Genomic DNA, 20779 nt, shown 5'->3' on the forward strand with positions numbered 1-20779 from the left:
GATCTGGAAGTTATGAGGAGTTTGTGCTGTTATGGTAGCTTTAGGTTATTGATAGGGTGGCTATGGGATTTATAAAGATGAACATCGGGTTAATTGCCGATTATTAGTTGCTTAATAGGTATTGGATATCGGCTTTCGCATAACCTTGTATGCCGATGTATAGTAATACCTGAGACCATACGCCATTTTGGTACGAATCGCACTTCGCTGGGAAAGCCGATTCAGTCAGTGGGATCTGTGCATAATTCTGGGGGAATACTGATGGGTCTTGGATTTAGCCGGACGTAACGTGGGGAGATCATCAGTAACAAAAGCCTAGTCTGTCCGAACTAGGCTGTGAGCATCTGATGAGTGGAAAAATTATCGTCCACCAATGAAGGAAACAGGCAAAGCAACTAATAATGTGGCTCTTGTCAAATAGGATATCATAGTATTATTGTACATAGGGCCCGAGAGCATTCAATGTTCATACACGCCACGAATTTCATGGCATCGATGCATTTGGACAACTAGCCCCCCAAAAGGCCCCCCAAAAATCGGGCCAGCTCTTTCACAAGAGCATCATCCACTCCTTCGGTCTCACCAAGACCCTGCTTTAAAATCTCGGTCCACCGGGCCAAGGTAATCTCGTGCAGCTTCTGTCCGTTTAGTACTAAGTGAACGCGACTAGCTTGGTCAGATGCGGTGGACTCGTCAGGTGAGACAGAGATGTGGCTTTCGACGATAGCGCCATGCTGCAGGCGGATGAATGCACGAGTACCTGAGGGGAGCGAGGATGGCAATGGAGGCCGTTCGCGAGGGTCTTCCTCGGTGGGGTACGTTGAGAAAGTGAACCGCGGTGTTTGGGTGTACTTCCACTCCAACGAGCGCAACTCGGCAATTCCTTTCCCAATGGCAGGCACCTGCTCGCCTTGGATTTCTCCCACTGTACCAGCAACCCAAGTATCTCCAGCAAATACTTCAGACTCATTGGCATGAGCACGCTGGGCCCTGAGAACAGCATCAGGATGTACTTCGTAGAGCCGAGCAAACTCCTCGATCACACTCTGAATCACGCCCTGCATGGAAAAGAACGAGTCGGCTAATGCAGCCGAAATATTCCCGACTGGAGAACGAACGCTTTCAACACCCTTGGCCAGGATATATGGGCGGGCGGATGATCGCAGATACCGGCCAAGATCATGAATATTCGGGGAATCGAGCAAGCAAGTGCCGTGATGGAGGGCTCGGTGTCGGGTGAGCTTAAACGCAGAGCCAGAGACCTTGCGTGTCAGAGGCTCATTGGGATCATTTTGCATTTCCTCTGCTCGGGCCATCACAATATCGTGCCGCTCATTGACACTAGTGTTGGTAGCGCCGACCTGATGAAGTGCGCGCACCACCATCTCAGCATGCTTGTCGCGCGTAAATGAGGTACGCGGGCATATAACGCTGTAATTTAGATTTCCTTCATCGTGGAAGACCGCCCCACCACCTGATCGCCGTCGCACGAATACTGCAGCTTCGTCTTCTCCAGTCGTGCCGTTCCTGCGGTCATTATGAAGTGCGCGGAGATCTGTCTCAAGCCATGGGTTCTGGTTGCGACCAATGACTACACATGGTCGATTGGCATAAAGAAACAAAATACTGGACTCTGCCGGGGCATTTTGTAGTAAGAAGTGCTCGATCGAAAGATTCACGTAGGGGTCTGTTGATAGCGATTGGTAGATCTGGTGTAGAGACGAGGGACGGCTCGCGAGCTCGGCGAATTGGTGAGCGGGATATGACGAATTATGGCGGATCCATTGGTGCTTCAGTGGGTTAGTCCAAAGTGCCGAAGACGAGGAATATCCTCGAAGGGCGAGCATTGGAGCAAGGGTGGACGAACTTATCGATCTCATCGTGCAAGTTATCAGGCCGATAGTCGGTAGCGCTAGTCCCAGATAGGAATCTGAACGATGAGTCGATTTTCTATTTGCTTTTTTTCTACTTGCGATCAGCCAACACCTTTGTTCTCTCTTCCAATTCTACTCTTTTTATTGATCTCGGGGTCTTTGAACTTATAACTCTTCATTCAACACCTTGCGATCATCTTTCAACGCCCATCATGTCGACGTGGGGTCAATATTTCCGTGTCACCACGTAAGTTGCCCCCTCCCCACCACACATATTGCTACTGACACCCATGATTTAGCTATGGCGAGTCTCACTGCCGCTCCGTCGGCTGCATCGTCGATGGATGTCCTCCGGGCATGCAACTCACCGAGGCCGATATCCAGCCCCAAATGACCCGCCGCCGTCCCGGCCAGAGCGCCCTCACTACCCCGCGAGACGAGAAGGACCGAGTCGAGATCCAGTCAGGCACCGAGTTCGGCGTCACCCTAGGCACACCAATTGCCATGGTCGTCCGCAATGAGGACCAGCGTCCTAAGGACTACGGTGGCAGCACAATGGACCTGTACCCCCGCCCTAGCCATGCCGACTTCACCTATCTTGAGAAGTACGGCGTGAAGGCCAGCAGCGGCGGTGGTCGCAGTAGCGCCCGTGAAACCATTGGTATGTTATGTGTAACCACCAACATCGGAAATGATCACTCTGGCTAATCAAATCCCCATAGGCCGTGTCGCCGCCGGTGCCATCGCCGAGAAATTCCTCAACCTGGCGCATAACATCGAAATTGTCGCCTTCGTCTCCTCCGTCGGCAACGAGCATCTTTTCCCCCCTACCCCCGAACACCCCTCCGCCTCCACGAACCCGGAGTTCCTTGGACTGATCAATACGATCAGCCGCGAAACCGTCGACTCCTTCGCGCCTATCCGATGCCCGGAAACCGCCGCGGCCGCGCGTATGACCAAAGTCATTGAGAAGTACCGCGACAACCACGACAGCATTGGTGGAACCGTAACATGCGTGATCCGCAATGTACCAGTTGGATTGGGCGAGCCCTGCTTCGACAAGCTTGAAGCCAAGCTCGGCCACGCGATGCTCAGCATCCCCGCAACTAAGGGCTTCGAAATCGGCTCCGGTTTCGGCGGCTGCGAGGTCCCCGGCTCAATCCACAATGACCCCTTCATCGCCAGCCAGAACGAGGCCGGTGGCCCCCGCCTCATTACCAAGACTAACAACTCTGGCGGTATCCAGGGTGGTATTTCCAACGGCGCCTCCATCTACTTCCGCGTCGCGTTCAAGCCTGCTGCTACTATCGGTCAGGCCCAGACCACTACTACTTACGACGGTGAGGAGGGTGTACTGGAAGCTAAGGGTCGTCATGATCCTTGTGTTACCCCCCGCGCTGTCCCTATTGTTGAGGCTATGTCGTCGCTGGTTATCATGGACGCTCTCATGGCTCAGTATGCCCGTGAGGGTGCTAAAAACTTGCTTCCCAAGCTACCTCAGACTATTCCTACTAAGCCTACTACCGCTCCTTCGTCTTAGGTGAGAGGAAAACCTGTCAAGTTATATTAAAAATGTTATACACAAGCGTCATTAAGAAAGGTCATGTCTGTGTCTATATATGTCTTTGATGTATCACGGAGCTACAAAAGCGTTATATAGATGCCATATCCATGCATTTATCAATTTTGAAGAACCTACATCCTCGTCTTCTACAAAATGTCCGGCGCACAAAATTGTCTAAGAATTGTAGCTATTTCCAAAGGCCCAATGAATCAATAAGCAAGATATCATTTTTGGACCCACTATCTAATCCAACACGAGCCATTCAGAATCACAAAAAAGGGGAGACATCGATTCATCAGGACAATCATCTCATCTCGGAACGGCATCAAAACATCGCTGTGGATATCAAAACGACAGAAAACAGCAGCCACCCACAAAAAAAACAGCGCGACAAAAACATAAAGACTCCACGCGAGAGAGCACACAGAAGTTGTGTACAAACGGCGCAATGCAATGCAACAGCACACACCTCCTCTAGGTGTCTCTCCTCCATAGATGCAGACACAACCAGGCTCACCTAACAAAAACAAGACACATGCAAAAGTACAAGTGAGAATGTAAAAAAGAAAACAAAGAAAAAGAGAACAAGACAATCAAGACAGGAGAAAAAAAGCCCCAGATCTCAGATCTAGGTACTAACCCTCCTGTTCCCAGTGCCCCAACTAACCGAGCGCTCAGACATATTATCAATATCGCCAGCGGTAGCATTAACAACACGGAGTTTCTCTCGAGGAACGGTAAAAGTCGTCTGGACTCGTCGGCCCTCAGCAGCACCCTCCAAATCCCAATCATAGACATCTTCTTCATCATCGCCGAAGCCAGCCTCGTCGCCCAGATAACCTGGCGCGCCGACGAAAAGATCATCGCGTGTAGACCGGGCAGTGTTGAACACATCATCTGAGACTCGCTTGCGCGCGTTCCAGTCTTTGGCGCCCTGCTTGCGGCGGAACAACTCTGCCGAAGCGCTGACAGCTCGGCGCGGCGTGCTGGGTCCTGAGCTTGTGGATTGCTGGCTGGTTCCGAGTAGCGTGCTGCGGCGGTCAATGCCGGAGGCGCGGTGCGCTGTACTAGTGGTATTGGCGCCCGAGTATAGCTGGCTATCGGGGCTGCGGCGGCTCATTGTTAGGGCTCGGCGCATGGTGCTCATTACCCAGTCGGAGGCTTTGGTTTTGGATTCTCGGGGCAGTTTTGAGGGGGATGGGGGAGCTGTGGTGGAATCTATGGACTCGAAGAGGAGGGACTCGTTCTCTGACTGGCGGTGGGACAGGTTTGTTTGGGCTGTAGAGTAGGAATCCGCTGAGACTGATTTATCCGAGGGGGCTACACCGTCTGGGTCGCTGTGTGTTGAGCCTGCGGCGAGGTATTCCAGTGATTGGCGCCCACTGCCCCAGCTCATAGGTCGATCGACGAGCATGGCTCGCGCTTGGTTGACCTTGCCTACAGGCTGGGAGGACACAAAGGACAAGGCCGAGTTTTCAGACAGGTTGGTGGCTGTTTTTTCGCTTTTTGTCTGGGACTCGGCATCCAAAGATTCAATATTCTTCCGTCGGCTGTAGAAAGGACCTAGGCCAACCCCAAAGATGGTACTTCGAGGAGTTGCGTAGGGGGTGTCTGAGAAGGGGTCTTCGTTCTCCGTTGTCTTGGCCGTGGGTCCTGTTCCAGCTGGAATGGTTGCCGTAAGATGTTCTCGGAGCATGGCTTCATCTTCCTCGCGTTCGTCAATAGGGTGGATATCACCAGTAGCATCACTGCGTCGGTATTCACTGTTTCGATATGAGTATGGCCTATTGTTCACTGGAGGTACCACAGGGGGTCGGTTATTCTTGGTTAGACTAGTAGGGTCCATCAGCAGCCCAGTCCTCTCCGCCGTGCCTTCGCCCTGATCTTTCCAGTTCGGTAGTGTTCTTTTTTCGCTCATTCCAGAAGTCCGAATGCTGCTTGCTTGAGTTGGACAATCCCGACCCCAAAAGTGAGCTCGTTCTGCCCCCAAAGCAAGTTCCCGCAGCTGCGAGTCTCGCTTGCCCTTTACGCGGCGCTTTCGGTGGTAGTTCCATCCACATAAAACAATAGCTATAGCAGCGGGGCATCCAATGCCCAGTCCGACCCCTAAGCCGGCCTTTTGCGATGATGAAAGCTTACTGGGACTGGAGGAAGCTGAGGCTTTCGGGGAACTGGTTGCAGGATTGCTGTACGAAGTGACCCAACTGCTTGAAGTAACATTGTAGAGATAGACCCGTGAGTTGGATTGTGCAGTCGTTAAGGCGCGTTTCGAGGATGGTTTTTGGATATTGTAACCCCCAGAAATCATCATCACGCCTCCAGGAAGCATTGCCGCTCCATGTCCGAAGATGCCAGCACCCTCGTCGATCCCTAATCCTTCGAAGGAGGGTGCTGTCCAAATCCATTCGGTAGCTCCACCGAAACCTTCTGCAAGATCCAAAACTGCAAATTGCGGCTCAGCAGGGACAGACATATCGCCCACCCAACCTCCAAATACAAACACTTTGGTGCCATCTTCCGAGAGAACCGCAGTGTGACCGGAGCGAGGCTCAATGGAAACTGTATCCCGAACAGTGAGCTCAGCCTTTGGCGTTGAATCCGAGATTGCAGAAACAAAGCTCCAACTTTGCTGCGGTAGCGAGAAAACGGCAAGTTGCGACATGTTCAGGAATGCCTGTCTAGTATGACCACCAATAAACAAAAAGTCCTGTTGTTTTCCCGTAGAACCAGAGGCATAGGTAGGCTGAAGCGGCACGACGGCCATTCCAGCTTCAGCGACGGGCGGTGCGCGCTTGCCAGTAGTGGCAGCAGTGAACTTGGTGTTGTAGTAGGGACTCGGCCCTAACACGACCGTCGATTGGGAATAGTTGGCTGCCGATATCCATGTTTCGTCCGTGCTGTTCTCGAATGGGCACATCCCACCAAAAGCATACATGGAGCTCTCATTTTCGTTGCGGGATGACGAATACATGAACCCCGCCGCCAGGTAGTTCGGTGCGGTTTTTGCGCCACTGGCGATGACTGGCAGTCTATCCCACGTTCCATTGCCGATTGGGCTTTTATTGTTTGGGTGGAACTGCCATAGTACCGGATTATCGGATGCGCTGTGGCAGTTGCCCGAGTAGACTGTGATGAGCCCCTGGTCATCGATGGCGGATACAAAACTCGAGTTCTGATCAGAGCTGTAGAACGGCGTGCTCTTCAGCAGTGTTTGGTATGATAAATCCTCGGCATCGATACTGCTGGACAGGTTGAGGGAGACGAACTCGGTTTCGCCGGTGGAGCTGGGGCGCAGGATGTATGCAAGGGAGTTATTGTGTTGCGGGGAAAGGAAGACAGATGACGGTGTGTATGGAATTGCAGTAGAGGGGTCGATGAGCGCAAGAAGCGCAAGCAAGATTTTCTTTGCCTTTCGATGCTTCATGATTGCGATCTGAGACATCAGAAGCAGGGATGCATTCCAGGATCGGCGAGCATGGCGTGCCACGCGAAGAAGAGGGTCTATTTTCGGACAGTGCAGTGTAGATATTAAAATTTACAGGTGTTAACGTCAGTAATGAAAAAGATAAAAAGGTAAACAGATATTGAAGGGTGGCATTGTAGAGCTTCAGTAAACAAGTGACAATCAGATCCTGGGCCTCGCCTCCCCTCTATATTACCAGACCAATCACCCAGAGTCACCTGCATTAACCCGACTTTATTCGGTCGCGCTAAACAAAGAAAGAGGGAACTTAATCTATTGCCAAAAGCCAGTGCAATGTTGGATCAACCTCGTTGCCCGGCAACGGTGGGTGGTTGCGTGTTTTCGTGGTGTTTTCAGGGTACACTACATGTTATTCCCTATGCAACGCATAGTACATACTAAGCCATTCAAGCCATCTACATCAGGCAGTAGCCATTAAACTTGATTTCCTTGATTTTCTTGGTTTCCTTGATTTCCTTAGTTTAATTAACTTGAAATCCCGAGGCTCTGAAATCTGGGAATCCTTTTCCTGACGTTATCATTGAAGATTCTCCAAGTGGGCCTTTAGTAGAAAGGGTATCAGATGTGTCTCAGAGCGCCTTGACATTAACTGACATGAACTGACATAAACTGATATAAATTGGCAACTGCACCTCTAAATGTACTCTTTGTCTACAACCTATGTGTTCTCATGTCAAAAAAACAACGTCTCTCAACACAGCACCATGAAATCATAGATCCCCAATGTTGGCAGGACAACCGAGCTCACATTAGCTTCTTTGTGTGTCCAGTCCGCACATGCGAAAATGGTGGCTAGTTTTATTGGGAGGACTAGAATTTTATAGGTCAAGTGTGAGCACTGAGTCCACGGGTGTATACATGTCTGAATGTGAACGGAGGGGTCCACTCTAAGCATAGACTATGTTCTACAGTCTGCAACTGACAATGTAAGCAAATTATTAGCTCGCTTATTGAAGGCATCCAACGTGCGACGCATGCATGGAATGCCCGAAAGACTACCCAGGCCCAGCGGCTACCATCGTCAGTCACCGGCTTCCGGGGATGCCGAGTCTTAGGAGTACGAAGAGGCGAAGGAAACGCAAGCCTAAGTGGAAAAGTTGGCCGACTTCAGCCAAGTTTATCTGTAGAACTAAATGGGATCAGTGCACGGGTGACTTGGCATTTCTCAGTACTTTGCCTTCCATGTTGACTATAAACGGGGTTCCAAGACAAGTGAGTCGCCACTTGTGGACTTGGATACAATCACATGTGGAAATCAGGAACTTCAGCGGTACCAACAAGGCTCTTCTATTTTTCTGTACAATATATTATTAAATACCAAACACCTGTGGTGCTAACTCCAAAATCAAATCCAAAGGAGTAGATATCAACCGAGAAGAATAATACAAATCAAACCACAATGCACCGTTCCTGCGCACCGACACCGTGCACAAGAGCGCCTAGTGCACCGGTGTCTAATGTCGGGTGCTCAGCACAGCCAGATTGCAAACCCAGCTCGACGTTAACACAGAGTAATAAGGGACCAAAGCATGGCACACGCCCAGTTGACCGGCACTCAATCAGACCGAAGAGCGAAAAACCCTCTTGCCGCTTTCGTCACACAGCAGGATCAACACGAGCAATTTCCGTCAATAAGTATTAGCGCAGATCCCGAGTTGGATGTGGAATGTAGAATCGGGACTAGGATTGCGCCTGGTGAGCATAGGCCATGCTCGGCTTCGTGTGCTTGGATCGCTTTGCTGATGCAGGAAGCGCTCGGGGACTGTAGGTACTGTATGTACATGCGTAGAGAACAATAAAACAATGATTTGAACATGGATCAGGATATCATGCAGAATAAGATTACCATTATTAAAACGGTCAAGGCGTCGCCAACCCCCCGAAAAATTGCCCATACTTGCGTCTTTAAGTCTTCTATAGGATTAGCTTAGTTTAGAATCGTGTGCATCGGCGCCGGAAATGGCTGCAGAGCGTGCTGTCTCGGATGTTCAGGCCGAACTTCCACTGCGGGGATGCAACCGTACCACCATTGTAGAAGGGTGATATTGTCGCATGCTCTACTCCCTGTACTATAAGATGACTATTATTGCTTACAATGCGGGATATAACCATCGATCAGCTATCTCCCCACTCCACATACAGCGAGGGCGTCTATGTTGTACTCCAATCCACCCGGCTATATCCTAAATTAGGATGAGTACATCGATGCACATGTCCATAGCGAGGTATAGGCTAGTATATTAGTTCTAGGTAGTGCGGTATATAGACTACCAATGCTCATTAAACCCCCGCAACTATCCTTGTCTAGTCTGTTTAGCCCCTTTTCAGTCGAGTGATCCCCCGCACCACCATAGGTTTGTGGAGATTTTTTCAAGTGGAGAATAAGCTATATCATCTCTGATTCTTATAAATTCTTGTAGCTACAATGGTCAAGAATGTAAAGTATGAAGCAAATTACCGATGATACTGATTTACACGCCACAAGAAAAGACGGCTTTGTGTACCAATCAAATTGTTTCGGACTTTGAGTGCCAAGATGATATGCTCTATGGAGTATGCTGTATGTAGTTTTGAAACTGGTACTCCGTAAAGAAGACTAATTTAGGGGGCTAGACCCCAATATGACGTTATATGTGCACGGATATCCGCACTGATAGCATTTTCTCCTCTAAACAGCTTCATGCAGCTATATTATATAGGCATATATTATAGACATTATATTCATATATACTTATATACCTAGTTTAGATATATTTTAGTTATATCTATGTTGTATAGACAATATATCCAATATATAAAGACAAGTGGAGCATACGGAATATCTAAAAAAGAATGGAAGGTCCATCCACATACTTTTGCCTTTTCAATATTAGTCGACATAAACTACAAAAAATAAGAAAACAGAAACACTCATTAGCAAGAAAAAGAAAAAGAAAAAGAAAAGCCCCTGAAGGTCAAAATGTAGAAACGGTATTGGGGCCCAGCAGTTTGGGCAGAAGTTAAGTTATGCCGAGCTGAGCAGACTACCATTGGAGGCAAAATGATACGTATATAGGGCATATAACCTAAGTCTTATGCCTCAGATTGCAGAATAACTATACCCTCGGAGCCGAAAGTCAAGGCCAAAGTCCAAGGCAAATAAAAGCGATAGAAATCAGAATCATGACACGTTGGGCAACCATGGTCGGCGATTTATTCGTTTCCTTCTATGTATATACTTGCTATCTCTATTAGAATCCATGGGAATTGTTGATTTTGTATATTTCAAGGTTATTATAGGCTGTACTGGAGTCATCGACGTAAGAGCCCGTGGCAAATCCACAAAGGACATTGATATAAACACATATAATCATATTGTCTAAACTCATATACTCTATACTCTAGTATTAGGAATATATATATAATTACAGATTTCAGAGCTGACAGCCCCACTAGGTATGGTAAAATCTGTGAAATTTGAGATATTCAATTTAGTAAATCAATTAACACTTATAGCTTTGTACCCTTTTTTTTCTTATATCTATTTTTTGATACCATTTTGGCCTTGAGGATCGACTTGGTGTTGGTAAATTTATTTTGGTTCTTGGCGTCCCGATCATCGCTCTGCCCTATTACCCAACCTCCCCCCTTCGACTCTTCAACTATCCTCCCCTCTGGTCTCCCTTTACCTACATCTTTTTGCTATTTCCTTTTTTTTTTTTAATTCTCACAGCTTCTTGGCTGTTGTGCCTTTCCTTTGCACGTTACTTTCGAATCTCTTGCTCCAGATTGATTCCGATCTCGCTCCCTCCCCCCCCCACCTCCACACCGAGAACTGGCCATCTAAATGAGCCTAACCCCAAATTATTTATAGCATCTGTTGCAACGGCACTCCTTTTTTTTTGACTGAAATCCCCACGTGTGGATGTGGGATCGTCCAAGTCCTCGTGCAGTAGCAGGTCTACTTCCTCGTGTTCTTCCCCCCTAAGGCGACAACCCGCCGTCCGGTACATGGTTTCCGTTGGATAGTTGTCGCCATCCATATTGACTCCACGAAAGTAATGCCGACGTGTTCGTTCGTGCCAACCGAGCTTTTTGTCAGCTCACCTTGAATCAATTATTACGAGCGAAACCAAAAAAAAAAAAAAAAGGAAAAAAAGAAACAAGTCGAATTGGAGGATGTTCAACTAGGATGCTCAATTGCACTTTCGGCACAGCTGCCTCAGCCCCCATCCCTTTGAAATAATATCACCAAGGAAGAAGGGAATATGACAGAAATTCGGTCCTCGCAAGCTGGTCTGGAGGATCCGCATCAGCTGCCTCGGAATGGCCTCTCAACAAAACACAAGCGGGACCTGAGCCGGTCTGAGGAGTCATCGCACCTACCATCTGCGTCGAACGACCAAACCGACTCTCGTCCACCATCCAAATCATCGGCGGAACAACCATCCATTATCACCGATGTGTCGGAAGCCACCGCAACCTTCCGCCAGGCCTTTCCCGGCCTTTACGGTGCCCGAATCCCCTCGAATCGCTCGTCATCGAGTTCCCTACAAGCCCTCAACGAAGACACCGTGGTCGATGTCCGATCGGAAAGTGGAAGCATTGGAAGGAGCACTAAACGAGCCTCGAGACATTCGGATCAATTACCAGTTTACCCCGATCAATCCTATGCCTCCCTCCAGTCTCAGGTGCATCCCACCTGGCAACCACCTCACCTCACGGAACCAGATCCGCTACCTAGACACTCCTATGCCCGTGGTGTTCGTACCGCCGGTAACACTCCGATATCGAGCCCAGGGCTCTTCTCCATGAGACATCCTCGTATAGGAACCCCATCCGCGTCTGACGATGACATCTCAGTGGGAAGCTCGCTTCTTCATCCCTCACATCTTCAACCACCCAAAGAAACACACACCGCCGAAGTTGATCGCGACACGGTCACGGGAAACAAAACCATCAATCAGTATGAGATTCTCGAAGAGCTTGGACGTGGTGAACATGGAAAAGTGAAACTAGGCCAGCATGTTTCGACTAAGCAGAAAGTTGCCATCAAAATTGTCCAGCGGTACTCCACGCGCCGTCGGTTAGGCAAGTTGGGAAATCCGGAAGACAAAGTGAAAAAGGAGGTGGCTATTCTGAAGAAAGCGCGGCATCCAAACGTGGTCAGCCTGCTCGAAGTCATCGACGATCCGAATCGACAAAAGGTATATATTGTGCTGGAGTATGTTGAAAACGGCGAGATTGTCTGGCGCAAGAAAGGTCTACGAGAAATCGTCCACGTCGATAAGTTACGTCTTGAGCGGGAGAAGAGTGGAATCCCAGACACTCCTGCATTCCTGGAAGAGAGCCATCAATTCATTCGAACTGCTCAGCATCTGCGGTGGCAACGGGAAAGGGCTCGCGAGCGGATCGAAGCACAGGCTGCCGATGCCCAGAAAGGACCAATCCCCGCTTGGAGTTTGGAGCACGGTGCTGAATCTTCAGATGAAGAGGATAATGAGTCCGGTCTTCCTATCAGGAGATCATCTAGCCGTTCTGTGGCAGTAACAGATGACTCAAGCCCATCCTCCGCCCAGGACCCGTCTCTAGCTGCCGTCGAAGGCAGCATGTACGGCGCCTATTCAGACTACCCGTTCGAACGACGTTCCAGCACAACCTCTAGTAGCTTTGGTTACGCCCCATCCGAACCCGAGTGGTCTGTAGAGGGTGATGACATGGCATACGTCCCTTGCTTGACTATTGCTGAAACCCGCAGCGCATTCCGGGACTCGGTACTTGGCTTGGAATATCTTCACTACCAGGGTATCATCCACCGGGATATCAAGCCGGCCAATTTACTCGTCACCAGCACTCATCGGGTGAAGATCTCTGATTTCGGCGTTTCCTACCTAGGACGCCCAATGCGGGACGAGGAAGAAGAGCATGTGGGCGAGACCGATGCGACAGAATTGGACGATGCCCGTGAATTGTCCAAGACTGTTGGTACCCCAGCTTTCTATGCCCCCGAATTATGCTATACTGGCGATGACTTTGTGGAAACCATTGGGTCAATCCCCAAGATCACTGGTGCTGTCGACGTTTGGTCGCTCGGTGTCACATTATACGGAATGATCTTTGGTCGCCTACCATTTGTTTCGGATGATGAGTACAGCATGTTCCAGACCATCGTTAGGAAGGAAGTCTTCATTCCACGGAAGCGCCTTGTGCCCGTGATGGATGAGGCGTCCGACTCCAATCAGTGGAATCTGAGAAATGATGATGAGCTCGTCTATGAGGATATCGACGATGAACTATACGATCTACTGAGGCGTCTTTTGACCAAAGACCCGATCAAGAGAATCACCTTGAAAGAGATCAAACACCACCCTTGGACACTCCATGGTCTTCCCAACCCTCGAATTTGGATCGAGGAGAGCGACCCTGGCTACCAAAGCAAAGGCAAGCGAATTGAAGTCTCGAATGAAGAGGTTACAAGCGCTGTCAGCAAAGTCCCCTTCATTCAACGCGTTCGGTCTAATGTCGCCAAATGGTTCGGCAGCGGTCGATCGCGGGAGAAGGAACATCGCAAGCGCACATCGAGTACAGCACCCTCCACCGAGACCGTGTCCTCTGCTTCAAGTAACAGCACATTCGGGAAAACCTCCCGTGACAGTCGTCGGTCTAGTTTGCGAGGGGACGAGGAATTCTTCCGGCCGCTCAAATTTGGCAGTCAAGGACATCCGCTCGCCCAAAGCGTCACTGCAAGCCCGGTGGATGAAGGTGATTGGCAGTCTTATTTCGATGCCGTACAACCAGCTGCAGCAAAGCTTGCTGCTACGACTAAGTTTGCCACTCCACCCCCTACCGTAACACCCCGACCTGGTCCTCCTCGTCGCGCAAAGTCCTCGATGTCTACAGCAGAATCCTCGAAGACGATCAAGCCATCCAGTTTTGATGTCCCATTAACTGTTCGACCGTCTTCCATCATTGAAGCCCTAGGACAGACCAACTTCGGTAGTATTTTCAGTGGAACTCGACGAGGCTCACGAGGTAGTCGCAGTCGGCGCACTTCTCCATCTGGCGAGTCAGGATCTCTACATGGGGAGGGAGCACGTCGCGCTGCTGAACCTAGTGCTGAGCCTAGCATCGCTGTCAGCAATGCGTCTGCTCTTGGTCAAGTGCGCCATCCCGGCCTGTGGCATGAGGAAGAGCACCTTTCTGTCGAGCAATTAGCCCCTAGCCATATAAACCGGCACAAGCGATTTTCGCAACTTGAGGAGGCATCGCCTGCAGAATCATTCAACCTTACAAGGGATGCACTCTTGCGCCGCAGACGGAGCGACATTGAGGCAAATGAAGGCGGTACTTTGAGAGTTGACTACGCGATGTACTCTACCGAATCGCTCCTCTTGCCGCCCATCAATCCACCTACCAACCAAGGATGTACCGCCGACAACACCAACAATGGACCGGCAACTTCCACCCCGCCCACTATATCTTCCTCCTCTGCCGACGACTTCACCAGCGGCATGTCCCAGAGTGCCTCCCACCCCAGCATTCCATCGGTCGTCTCAAACGCATCGTCTCTTTCCGGCGATGGTTACTCGACCAAGGATACTAACCCGAACGAAGTACCCTCCATGCTCCGAACCGGTGAAACGGTCAAACCTCCTCGTCCTAGCTCGCCTCGGTCGTCTGAAGTGGACGAGTCGAGGTACTACTGCGATGACGAGGATGAAGATGAAGATGAGTCGGAAGATGAAGGCCTTGTGATTGGAAAACGCAAGCCGCCTCCCAAGGCTGCTGCGTCGGATATTCCGTCGTAGCTATCGAACTGAAATGTGGCCGGTCCTGATCAGTCCACCTCTTTTTACGTTTGACCTCGTTCACCACACCACACCGCCTTTAAAACACTCACATCTATCCATCGCCACTTCTTCCGCCCCTCGACGCTTCCTACCTATAACTAGCGAAGTTGTTGTATATCACCGAATTTCGTTTTGATTCTCTTTCCACTCCGGTTCCCGGCAGGCTGATATCTGGAAATTGTTCCTAGAAATTGTTCCATACACTCTACATGGTCTGTACATATACACGAAACTCGCATGAGCATCCATCGGTGCCTCCTTGCGAAGAATTCTGCGGTGTCCTCCGACCGGCCGCGTCTGCATATCTGTTTCTTGTTTTATTCTGTTGCGTGAATATGGAGGGGAGGCAGAGAATCACGCAGCGCATTTCAGGGGTTTCTTTTTCTTTCTTTTTCTTTTCCTTCTTTCTTGGTCTTATGCATGGGTAAAGGGGCCAGATCGCTTTTTTTTCCCTTCTCCTTTTAACTGTATGTAATGTTGACTTTTGTCAAAATCGGGCTGGCTTTGGGGCAATATTTTGGATTCCTTGAGGAATTGCGACATGACTGATATATGATGCTGGCAGGCGAGACGTCCAGCGTATGAAGAAATGAAATATTTGGGGTTTTGGGACTGCTGATTTTATCCCTTTCCCCTGAGATGAACTTGTTTCCTTTTACATTATTATAGAAGACCTTTCCGGTGTCTAAAATGCCACATTTGGTCATTCTTAATTCCTTTAGTGGAGCTCCATGTGGACTTATATACGCCCCCTATACGCCCATTATACGCCCCTTGTCCCACTTTGCAATCTTAGCAAGGTACTCCGTCTGTACTTAGGGAATGAATATTCCGAGTTTGGTTGGGCTTGCTCTGTCCTTCCACCAATGATAATACCAGAGCACTGTAGATTGTTATTACCACATTGTATAATACACAGACAATTTCAGTCTGTGGGTGTTCACGTGTGAGATATACGCCACCGACGCTGAGAGGTATGTAAGCATAAATCTCACTAATTTAGTCGTCTCTTGTCTCCGCACCTGTTTCACAGCGGGAACTAAGCCAAAGATGGCCTTTGTCCGGACGATTATCTACTTCTTGGTTGAATAGACGGGTAAACAGGAGGAATAATTCTCCTTCAACTCCTCTGCGAGCTGTCATGGGGGGAATTTTCGGAGAAATTTGAAACTACAGGCTATACACTAGAAACATGCCAAGTACATAGGAAAGTAGGTAGGATAAAAGGCGGCCCAGTCTCTACAATACAGTACTTCCCTCTTCTTCTCAGGAGTCATCTGAATTGCGTTTAATTCGGCTCTAATAAGCGGTTGCCCATCATGCTTCCCTACCTCCTTCTAGCTGCCGGACAGCTCTTTGTTTCAACATCCGCCGCGTTAACCTACAAGGGTGCGGATATCTCTTCTCTCCTCGTCGAAGAAGCTGCAGGCATCTCTTATAAGAATGTTGCTGGTACAACGCAAAAGCTAGAGACTATCATTTCAGCCAGCGGTGTCAACTCGGTTCGCCAGCGTTTCTGGGTGAACCCAAGTAGTGGATCGTACAATCTGGACTACAACATTAAGCTTGCGAAGAGGGTGCAGGCACAGGGTATGGGCACGTACCTCGACTTGCATTACAGTGATACGTGGGCGGATCCGAGCACACAGGTAAGAAATAACGTCCTCCCACAGGACTGACTGTTTGATTTAATAACTGACGTACTTGTTTCTTTAGACTGCTCCCTCAGGCTGGTCCACAACCGATATTGGAGTCCTAGCTGGACAAGTGTACGACTACACACTGAATGTATGCAACAAGTTTGCGGAAAACAACCTCGATGTAGACATTGTCTCCATCGGCAACGAAATCCGCGCCGGCCTACTCTGGCCGCTAGGTGGAACAAGCAGCTACAGCAACATTGCCCGACTTCTACACTCCGCCGCGTGGGGTGTGAAGGACTCCGCTCTGAGAACCACTCCCAAAATCATGATCCACCTCGACAACGGCTGGGACTGGGGCTCTCAGTCATACTTCTACAACCAAGTTCTTGCATCCGGGTCTGCGCTCCTCTCCACGGACTTCGACTACATCGGCGTTTCTTACTATCCCTTCTACAACCAGAAAGCGACACTTGCTGCACTGAAGACGAGTCTTGTGAACCTGCAGGCTACATACGGGAAGGACACGCTGGTTGTCGAGACAAACTGGCCGTATGCTTGTCCCAACCCCGAATATGCGTTCCCGTCGGATCTTAAGGATATTCCATTCTCGGTTGCTGGACAACAGACTTTCCTTAAGAGGCTCGGAGAGGCTGTAGAGGATGCGGGTGGATTGGGAGTTTATTACTGGGAACCTGCTTGGGTTGATAATGCGGGACTTGGGAGCAGTTGCGATGATGCTGTGCTCTTTGCTTGGTCCAATGATCAGGCTAGAGCTAGCCTGAGTACGCTGGGTAGTCTGTGAGAGGTTGTATATCAATATCTCACCTAAGTATATCAATATCTCACCTAAGTATCTCATATCTCACCTAAGTGATGAAGTATGCAGGGTTTAACCCTGTCACCTGATTTGATCGAATCGGATATCTACATATATGTACATGTAAGGAGGTCTGTGAAGTTAGGCAGCAAACAAAATATAAGATCGAATACTCCATACACAAGTATAGACAAGGCAGACTGTCCAAAGTATGCCTTGCCCAATAGCTTATATTCTTTATACCTAAATAGGACTAGCTCCCATGGGCCTCAGCTGGGTGGCTGTGCAAAAGCTAAGCCCAAAGTTCTCTTCAGCGTTGAACCCCTCCACGGGAGATCGAAGATGAAGTGCTTCACGGCCTAAAATGTGTATATTCCACAGGCAACGATTTTCTTTTTTTTCCCTTGAATGAGAATGTATATATATAAAAATAGCCCTCGAGTTCGTGTTCGCATATCTGTTATCAGAGTGGACACTGATAATGCCAATGTGGGGAGACCCATTTGGGGTTCTTTTCAAGGAACTCGAGGTGGAAACTCTTTTCTCATTTCTCCTTACACGCTTAGGGCACCCACAAGAGAATATTATGACAATAATATGTGAGATTATATATTAAAATAAGATTCCCTATATCTCTACACGTCAGTATACACGGACGTGTTCGACCTAGACCGCCTTGCGCACGTGAAACCGCCTAATCTTCAACTTCCTCCCTTATCCTCTCTCATTGCAGACCTCTGGTCAAATCTAAGGTATCATTGCTCTCAGAGATGGCGAGGCAGATTGGCGACCGCTGACAACTGGCCCAGAGGCTCATTCGTGTACTGGACCCAACCCTGGACCCTTGCGAATGACATCCCACCATATTATCAGACCCCATTCTCCCTACATCACCAGGCGTCTACGACCCTGACAGATTTGCTCGTCTAATCTGCCTCCGTCGCCAAACCTCCGCGCTATACCCGATCCCTACTCCGTCCCTCGTCTCTGACAACAGCCCCCAACTTGGAGCTCGTTCAAGAACCCTGACGCGCGCGCATTCGCAAATATGGCCTCGCATGACCAGAATCACGGCACGGCTTATTGCCAGGGCGATATCAAGCATCGGAGTGTGAGCCCTTCGCCGCATGGCCAACAATATCACAACCCAAACTCTGGTGGATTAGGAGTTGACCCCTCCATGGCTGTTTATTCGACAACCCCCTCCTTTCACAACCCCGACGGCAGCATCGGTGGTGCTGAATATGGATACCCAAGCTATCTTGCCGGGACGCCCTCGACACAAATCTTATCATCGGCGGCGGACCAGGGCTATGCTCCAACCATCAATACCAACAACATTCCGATATCGCAGTCCTTCGAGACAAGCCTGGTCAACCAGCTCGAGCACTCTTCAGCGGGACTCAGATCGATGCAGGGGGACGAAAACTTCTCCAATATGCTCAACTCCAATCACCCAGAATTGGACTTCGCTCTCTATCAGAGCCACAGCCCCAACAGTGTTTCCACCCCCGAGTACGACTCTTCGTTGTTGCTGGACCCGCAAATGCACCAGCGCCAGTCAGTCAATCAAGCGATCAACCCCGCTGATCTGGTTAGCCCTATCTCCAACCCTTCACCAACTTCGCATCCGTCATCGCAAGATCAGCAGCATTCCTCGCCAGGCCCTTTATCCCCTCCAGGATCCACGCCGGGTACATACTATACCCCTCAGCATTCACGACACACTTCCCTTGACCCAGCTACTGCAGCGTATTTGTCCGCCCAGTCAGGTCCAGATTGGCAGTCGGTTATGAATAACGTTTCTTTCCAGGGCCATCGACGTGCACCGTCTGAGGTATCCGAGGTATCGTCGGCCAACCACTCTCCCTACCTGTCTCAGCATGAATTCGATGGCATTGAGAACAATGCGTCGCCTTCTTTGGCTCCCCAAAATGATCCTAGCCTTTATGACAATGGCCTAGGCATGGAATCATTCACTTTGTCAGAGCAGCATCAGCAGGGGATCAGTCCCCTCCACAGCCCGTATATCTCTCCGCGGTTGATGCCACAGCAAGGAGATGAGATGGTGCCGAATACTGCGTATCTCTCTCAGTTCCCCTCGGCGCCGACAGACATGTACGGGATACCCCAACAGGACATGATGAATATGGGCCAATTGAACAATGTCCCGGGTGACATTGGTCAAGCTTCACAAATGGCTCCTCCATCCATCAATGTTGAGTTTGCCCCGCCGTTGCGGAATCCAAACTTCGATCCATCCAAATCAACGGCAGATTTCGACTCGTTAAGCCCTCCCGCTATGCGTAAGTGATAATTTACATTCGATTTGATTGACGCGGTACTAACCAGAACGTAGGATCCCGCGTTCGTAGCAAATCTGATCCTTATCATCCTGCTTCCCGCCCACGCTCTCCTGCAGCCTCAGCTGCGACCTGCCTGGAGCCCCAGGCGCCTACCACCGCCCGGTCCTTGTCGCCTGTTGGGCCGATTGGCTCTCACTCGCGCAGTAACCCAGGTTCGCGAGATGTCTCGCCCTCACGATCAAACCGACGCCTCTCCACCTCATCAATCGAGAACCGGAACTACATCCTAGATTTAGCCGATCCACAAAGACCTGGCGCAGCACCTGGAGAGCCAAAACGAGTCCAGAAGCACCCAGCTACCTTCCAATGCAACCTATGTCCGAAACGGTTTACCCGCGCATACAATCTGCGATCCCACCTCCGCACCCACACCGACGAACGACCATTCGTGTGCACAGTGTGCGGTAAAGCATTTGCACGGCAGCACGACCGCAAACGCCACGAAGGCCTCCATTCTGGCGAAAAGAAATTCGTCTGCCGTGGCGAGCTCTCGCAAAGCGCACAATGGGGCTGCGGCCGCCGCTTCGCCCGTGCAGATGCTTTGGGCCGTCATTTCCGTTCCGAGGCCGGTCGGGTGTGCATCAAACCTCTACTGGATGAGGAGTCACAAGAACGTGACCGCGTCTTGCTAGAGCAGCAGCAGCAGCAACAATCGCCATCCAGCCATCTTCAGCCAATCCCCCAGCCGCTCGTTATGCCTAACATGCCCGGCATGGACGGACAATCGACTGGCAACTTCGTTCTGCCTGCTGCCCTTCTGGCGCAATACCCGGCTCTGCAGAACTTGCAGTGGGACCAGATCTCCGCTGTGGGTGATGATCCGAGTGATATTGGTGGGCGGAGTAGCTTTGATGCTAGCTCTGGTGGGGAGTATGGCTTTGACGAGGATGATTCGGGGATGGGTGGTGGTTATAATAGTAACCAGGGGGGTATGTACAGTGTCCACAACTCTGCTCAGATGTTGGGGGTCAGTCCTGGGGACCCTGGGTACTCTGATCAGAAGTGGACTGGATGATACTTGGTATGTTTTGCCTTTTTCCCTTATTTTTTCTTCTTTCTTTCTTTCTTCCTTCTTCTCTCCTTGTTTCAGGTTTCAAAAAGGATATTGCATGATGCATTCCATCTGCATATAGCCGGTTCTTTTGTTTTCAATTCAGCCTGTATAGAAAAGGCTTGTTGGCGTTCAGATACAGGACGCTCTC

At 49.9% G+C, this 20779-nt stretch overlaps 6 protein-coding genes across 6 annotated transcripts; 4 read left to right on the forward strand and 2 right to left on the reverse strand.

The window, feature by feature from the left end:
• Positions 1 to 509: 509 nt before the first annotated feature.
• On the reverse strand, positions 510 to 1847 carry N7479_006866 (putative lipoate--protein ligase; the record flags this gene model as incomplete). Its single annotated transcript, XM_057254560.1, has 1 exon — positions 510 to 1847. The coding sequence occupies one exon, from the start codon at positions 1845 to 1847 to the stop codon at positions 510 to 512; it is 1338 nt and encodes a 445-aa protein (XP_057108422.1).
• A 239-nt stretch (positions 1848 to 2086) lies between these two features.
• On the forward strand, positions 2087 to 3414 carry N7479_006867 (bifunctional chorismate synthase/riboflavin reductase [NAD(P)H] ARO2; the record flags this gene model as incomplete). Its single annotated transcript, XM_057254561.1, has 3 exons — positions 2087 to 2121; positions 2174 to 2535; positions 2597 to 3414. The coding sequence occupies 3 exons, from the start codon at positions 2087 to 2089 to the stop codon at positions 3412 to 3414; spliced, it is 1215 nt and encodes a 404-aa protein (XP_057108423.1).
• Positions 3415 to 4066: 652 nt separating this feature from the next.
• On the reverse strand, positions 4067 to 6862 carry N7479_006868 (uncharacterized protein; the record flags this gene model as incomplete). The annotated part of the gene is made up of 1 exon (XM_057254562.1): positions 4067 to 6862. One exon carries the CDS (start codon positions 6860 to 6862, stop codon positions 4067 to 4069), a length of 2796 nt encoding a protein of 931 aa, XP_057108424.1.
• A 4307-nt stretch (positions 6863 to 11169) lies between these two features.
• Positions 11170 to 14709, forward strand: N7479_006869 (putative serine/threonine protein kinase; the record flags this gene model as incomplete). Its single annotated transcript, XM_057254563.1, has 1 exon — positions 11170 to 14709. The coding sequence occupies one exon, from the start codon at positions 11170 to 11172 to the stop codon at positions 14707 to 14709; it is 3540 nt and encodes a 1179-aa protein (XP_057108425.1).
• Positions 14710 to 16070: 1361 nt separating this feature from the next.
• N7479_006870 (Arabinogalactan endo-1-4-beta-galactosidase GalA) lies at positions 16071 to 17196 on the forward strand (the record flags this gene model as incomplete). Its single annotated transcript, XM_057254564.1, has 2 exons — positions 16071 to 16400; positions 16468 to 17196. 2 exons carry the CDS (start codon positions 16071 to 16073, stop codon positions 17194 to 17196), a joined length of 1059 nt encoding a protein of 352 aa, XP_057108426.1.
• Positions 17197 to 18259: 1063 nt separating this feature from the next.
• crzA (putative C2H2 transcription factor Crz1) lies at positions 18260 to 20592 on the forward strand (the record flags this gene model as incomplete). Its single annotated transcript, XM_057254565.1, has 2 exons — positions 18260 to 19517; positions 19571 to 20592. The coding sequence occupies 2 exons, from the start codon at positions 18260 to 18262 to the stop codon at positions 20590 to 20592; spliced, it is 2280 nt and encodes a 759-aa protein (XP_057108427.1).
• Positions 20593 to 20779: the final 187 nt, after the last annotated feature.

This window comes from Penicillium vulpinum, assembly GCF_028829585.1.
Source record: "Penicillium vulpinum strain IBT 29486 chromosome Unknown utg000003l_segment0_segment0, whole genome shotgun sequence".
Lineage (NCBI taxonomy): Eukaryota > Fungi > Ascomycota > Eurotiomycetes > Eurotiales > Aspergillaceae > Penicillium > Penicillium vulpinum.